At 39.1% G+C, this 6,000-nt stretch overlaps 1 protein-coding gene across 1 annotated transcript in view; it reads left to right on the forward strand.

The window, feature by feature from the left end:
- The window catches only part of LOC149436060 (selenocysteine insertion sequence-binding protein 2-like), a 38,229-nt gene that overhangs the window by 22,295 nt on the left and 9,934 nt on the right, over positions 1–6,000 (forward strand). The window contains exons 9-10 of the mRNA XM_089662169.1: positions 1,387–1,607; positions 4,894–5,048. Of these exons, the coding sequence (XP_089518295.1) occupies positions 1,387–1,607; positions 4,894–5,048 (376 nt within the window). The remainder of the gene's footprint in view (positions 1–1,386; positions 1,608–4,893; positions 5,049–6,000) is intronic.

Below are 6,000 nucleotides of genomic sequence, written 5' to 3' on the forward strand. Positions count from 1 at the left end.
ACGCCTTTCCTATGACTCAAAAATGATTTACTAATGTATAAAACCAATGGAAAATATTCTGTACTACTTCTTTCGGCTTTGATACACCTCCTCAAATTCCACTCTTTTGGTCTCCATGACTGTAATCTTTGTTCTCATCTTACCTATCCCACCACACCTACAGTGTCGCTTACAATTCTACTTCCTCCCCACCTCCCCCTTTCTCTGTTGGGGTCCCCAAAGGTCCTGTCCTTGGACCTCTCCTATTCTCAATCTACACTTCCTCCCTGGTAAGCCGCCCATGGCTTTATATGTAATTTCTACACGGATGACACCCAAATACATCTCTCTATCCCTCCTCACTGATCACTAACTTACTGACCAACGTATCAGTCTGGATGTCACACCACTTCCTCAAACTCAATCTATCCAAAACTGAGCTCATATTATTTCCTCCCTCCATGTGCCCCTTCCCCTGACTTCTCTGTCAAGATCAATGGCACAGCCATGAACCCATCCCTGCATGCCAGGGTGCTAGGTGTAATCCTGGATCTGATTGGATGTGGTACCGAAAAGAGAGTTCACTGTCCAAAATGTGCCGCCTCAACTTCCACAACATCTCAGAAATACACCCCTTCCTAACCAATGACGCCGCAAAGCTCCTAAGTCACTTCCTGGTTATCTCTCATCGTGACTACTGCAACTCCCTCCTCATTGGAATACCTTTACATAGGCTATCCCTCCTCCAGTCCATCATGAATGCTACTGCCAGACTCATCCACCTTACCAAGTGTTCAGTGTCTGCTTACCCCTCTCTGCCAATCCCTTTTAATAGCTGCCACTCACCCAATAATTTAAATTCAAAGTACTAACAATTTACAAGGCCATCCACAACTCGGCCACCAGTTAAATCACTAACCTAGTCTCAAAATACCAACCTAATCATTCTCTTCATTCCTCCGAAGACCTCCTGCTCTGTAGCTCCCTTGTCACCTTCTCTCATGCTCGCCTTCAGGACCTCTCCCAAACCTCTCCCATCCTATGGAAATTCCTACCCCAATCTGACTGACTGTCTCTCCTACTCTGTCCACTTTTAGACAATCCCTGAAAACCCTTCTCTTTAGAGAAGCCTATCCCACCACCACCTAGCAACTGTATCTCCACTTTTTCCTTCAGCTCATCCCCCACAGTTGATACCTTTTTGTATCACTTGACCCTCCCTTTAGATTGTAAGCTCTAACGAGCAGGTCCCTCTGATTTCTCCTGTATTGAATTGTAATGCAATTGTACTGTATGCCCTTATGTTGTAGAGCGCTGCGCAAAGTGTTGGGGCTATATAAATCCTGTATCATAATAATAATGAAAATACATTTTACAGTGAATTAAATGGTAATTTTTGTTTCTCAGGTATTGTAGCCAGGTTCTCAATAAAGAAGTGGACAGTTGTGTGACAGATCTCCTTAAGGAACTGGTTCGTTTTCAGGATCGCTTGTACCTTAAAGATCCAACCAAAGCAAAGACAAAAAGGCGTCTTGTGATGGGATTACGTGAGGTGTTGAAGCATTTGAAACTGAAGAAATTAAAATGCATAATTATTTCTCCCAATTGTGAAAAGATCCAGTCTAAAGGTACTAGTGAAAAGTCAGAAATTTTAAATATTACTCTTTTTAAAGACGTATACTGTGTATGTATATGGGGATCCTTGTCTCTATATGATTTGTAATGTAGAGGTTCATAGGAGCATATATACTTGCACATTACAGGCTGTGGTTCCTGCTAAGAAATGATGCACAGTGATCATGCTTTACAAGAGCCTTTGGGGTTGATTTTCTAAAACTGGAGAGAGCAGAATCTGGTGCAGCTCTGCACAGAAACCAATCTGCTTCCAGGTTTTATTGTCAAAGTTTGGCAAAAATTGCCAAGACTAAACTTCGGAGATGGACAGGGATAGTGACCGACCATTTCATGTTGCAAGCTCAGTACTGCAGGGACCTTGCTAGATAAAGGTTGTACAACCCCTGGCAAAAAGTATGGAATCGCCACTCTTGGAAAATGTTCATTCAATTGTTTAATTGTGTAGAAAAAAAACTATTCCCAGACATGCCTCCAAAACTATATTCATTTAACATTCCAACCTTCTAGCTTTAAGAGACTTAAAAAGAAATCTAAAGTCAGTTGCAACAGTTTTTGCAGATCAAGCAGAGGAAAAAATATGGAATCACTTAATTCTGAGGAAAATATTATGGAACCACCATGTACTTTGCAGTTCTAAAACAAACCTCTGCATCAGATGCCATCTGCTAATTACAGTAAAAAAAAAGAGTACTTGCACTCATTGGTGAGCTGTTGCACCAAGCTGATTGACATGGATCATGGCTCCAACACGAGAGATAACCGTTGAAACAAAGGAAAGGATTATAAAACTTCTTCAAGAAAGTAAATCATCACAGAATGTTGCAAAAGATGTTGGTTGTTCCCAGTCAGCTGTGTCTAAAATCTGGACCAAGTACAAATCAAATGCACAAGTTGTAAAAAGGAAGCATACTCAGACCAAGGAAGACATCAAAGCATCAAGATAGAAAATGCCTTGAAAACAGAAAATGTCTGTGACCGAACTGTAAGACATTGCTTAAAGGAAATGGGATTTACATACAGAAAAGCCAAACGAAAACCATCATTAACACCTAAACAGAAAAAAACAAGGTTACAGTGGGCTAAAGAAAAGCAATCATGGACTGTGGATGACTGGATGAAAGTGATATTCAGTGATGAATCAGGAATGTGCATTGGGCAGGGTGATGATGCTGGAACTTTTATTTGGTGCCGTTCCAGTGAAATGTATAAAGACGACTGCCTGCCTGAAGAAAACGCACATTTCCACTATCATTGATGATATGGGGTTGCATGTCAGGTAAAGGTACGGGGGAGATGACCGTCATTAAATCGTTAATAAATGTACAAGTTTGTTGAGATTTTGGACACTTTTCTTATTCCATCAATTGAAAGGATGTTTGATGATGACATAATTTTTCAGGATGATAATGCATCTTGTCATAGGGCAAAAGCCGTGAAAACTTTCCTCCAAGAAAGACATAAAGGGGTTTATTTACTAAAGCTGGAGAGTCCAAAATCAGACTCCCTTCTGCATAGAAACCAATCGGCTTCTAACCTCAGCTTGTTCAATGAAGCTTTGGCAATGAAACCTGGAAGCTGATTGGTTTCTATGCAGAAGGGAGTCTGATTTTGGACTCTCCAGCTTTAGTAAATAAACCCCAAAATGTCAATGGTATGGCCTGCAAATAGTCTGGACCTCAATGCAATTGAAAACCTATGGTGGAAATGAAAGAATATGGTCCTTGACAAGGCTCCAACCTGCGAAGCTGATCTGACAACTGCAATAAGAGAAAGTTGGAGCCGGATTGATGAAGAATACTGTTTATCGATAGTTAAATCCCTGCCTCAGAATTCAAGCTGTTACAAAAGCCAGAGGTGGTGCAACAAAGTGCTAGTGCTGTACTGTAGTTTTTTTTTTTTTTTGTTTTTTTTGTTTTTTTTTCTGTTCTTGTTTTTTTTTTTTTCAGGATTTTATAATATTTTCCTCAGAATTCAGTGATTCCATATTTTTTTTTCCTCAGCTTGATCTGCAAAAACAGTTGCAACTGACTAGTTTTCTTTCTTTTTAAATTTTTTAAGTGTTTCTTAAAGCCAGAAGGTTGGAATGTTAAATGAAAATAGTTCTGAGGCATGTCTGTGATTGTTTTTTTTTTCTACACAGTTAAACAATTGAATGAACATTTTCCAAGAGTGGTGATTCCATACTCCTTTTTCCAGGGGTGGCATAACCGAAACAACAGAATTTTTCGGTTGTCAGATATACTATCAATTCTTCTGGAGTTAGGTTAATTTGTTCTGTTTCATTTTCCCAGTGATCCTGTGTACTTTGGTTCTGAACAAGAAACCTAAATTGTGAGCCTTTTGAAAAATGTCCCATTTACACCTGGTTATTGTTTTAAAGAGCATGTGCAGCACTGCTGTAAACCATTGTCATTATTGTATAGTGTTGTCATGTATTTAGCAAGTGGGTTACTCAGGCCCTCTGTTTCCATTTAGTGGGGATGCCAAATTGTCCTGCATATTCACAGGAACCTGTGCTTTTTACATGAAAGACAAACAACCGGTTCATGTTTAATGGTGGATGCCCCAGCAGGGCATACTCAATTTCCCCTATGCTCCCTCACTATTCTGTTTGCCAACACAAAAACAAACAAACTAGTTACCTGGGGAGGTATAGCATGTGACTCCCTCCCACTTCCTTTTCTATGATTGTGCTGTTGATTGGCTGTTCAGAGACACAAACCTGTCACTTGGGGTAAGTAGACATGAAGAAAGGAAGCCCTGTGAAAACTCAAACTTGTGATTCTCTGACAGGCATAAGTAAAGCAAAGGTTCATTTTTGTTCTACTTTTGGATAACTTGGGTAAGATTTTAGATCCCCAATTGGGATTGATGAGAACATTTACGAGTAATTTCAACTCTTTTTTTTTTTTCTTTTTTTTTTTTTTTTGTATCCTGTTCTAGTAATTCTAGATTTTCTCTCCTGACAAAAAATATTAACCCCCCCCCCCCCCCCCCGAAAAAAAAGTTCCATTTTAAATCTGATTAAATCCACCCAACACTGTTTACTTTTTGGTGGGTTTGACCTTCAAATTGTGACACAGTGAAACTACAGCATTGTTTCACTGAGCACACAAATATACTTCGCAAGCTGAAATGTTCATTGTTAGTGTAATCATACTGAGAAGAAGTTTATGAGAGTAAAACCCATTTTTGGGGATCTCTGTAAAAAGAGCATCTGTCTAGAAATGTTGCCATTATAAAGTGCTGATTGTGTCTGTATGTATGTTGTTTGTGCAGGTGGGTTGGATGACACCCTTCAGACAATTATTAGCTGTGCCTGCGAACAGAATATCCCTTTTGTGTTTGCACTCAATCGCAAAGCTCTGGGCCGTTGTGTGAACAAAGCTGTCCCTGTTAGTGTGGTCGGGATATTCAGCTATGATGGAGCCCAGGTGAGGCATGTCTAACCTTTTGTCTGTTAGAGTAATAGTAGCCATTGAAGGGAGCATTTTCTTGTACCATTGTGGACAAACTATTATACAGCAAAGGAACTGATTATGCAACATGTTTGCATAAAGGCACCCACAAAAAATTAATACATGTGCTTTATACAAACATATAATCTGTGCCGCTTCCTCGGATTCTATTACATGTGAAAATAATATTTTGTAAGACCGGTAAGTAAAGATCATTTATATACATGTCAAAGCTCATGGTTATGCTAGTAACTCTCTTCACCCTCATCCACTGTACAAGTGAACAAAGACTTTTTTTTTTTTTCCTTTTTGTTTTGGTTGTTCACTGAGTGACAGTAGTAAAGGGGCCTCTGGTTTGGTAAGTTTAAGGAACTATAATAAAAAGGCCCAAATAACATGACCACAATAGGCACTGGTGTTGTAAAAGGCATATTATACATGCGTGCACATTGCTTTTAATGCATATGGGAGAAAAATTAGTTTGTTGGTTATTAGAAAAGTAAGCAGACGGTAAAAATAATTTTGGTATAACAATCACTATAAGTTATTGTTCTGAATCTGTAACATAACTGAAATAAATTTGAACCAACAAATAGTTTGCACTCGGTGCTAGAGGGTAATGGTGCACAATATGTTCCGGATACAGGAAAAACAAAATAATAAACAGAGTTCGCAAAACCTCTGATCGTGAAAATGAACCATAAAGTGAAATAAAACTTGGCAGGGTAGTACTGCACGTTACTGAGAGAGTTCATTGGGCAGTCAGCTCAGCCCCCTTCCTTAGTTGTGCTTACAGTCTCACAAGCATATACATTGCTAAAAACCACTTCAAACAACTTCAATGGAACTGTGTGTGTGGTTGTATATAAGGTTAATTTACTAACATAAATAATACTCTATTTGTGGGGAAAAAAAGGACATAAATTTC

This window comes from Staurois parvus, unplaced genomic scaffold (assembly GCF_062004578.1).
Source record: "Staurois parvus isolate SC_StPar_1 unplaced genomic scaffold, SC_StPar_1.0 ptg001432l, whole genome shotgun sequence".
In the NCBI taxonomy this organism is placed as follows: domain Eukaryota; kingdom Metazoa; phylum Chordata; class Amphibia; order Anura; family Ranidae; genus Staurois; species Staurois parvus.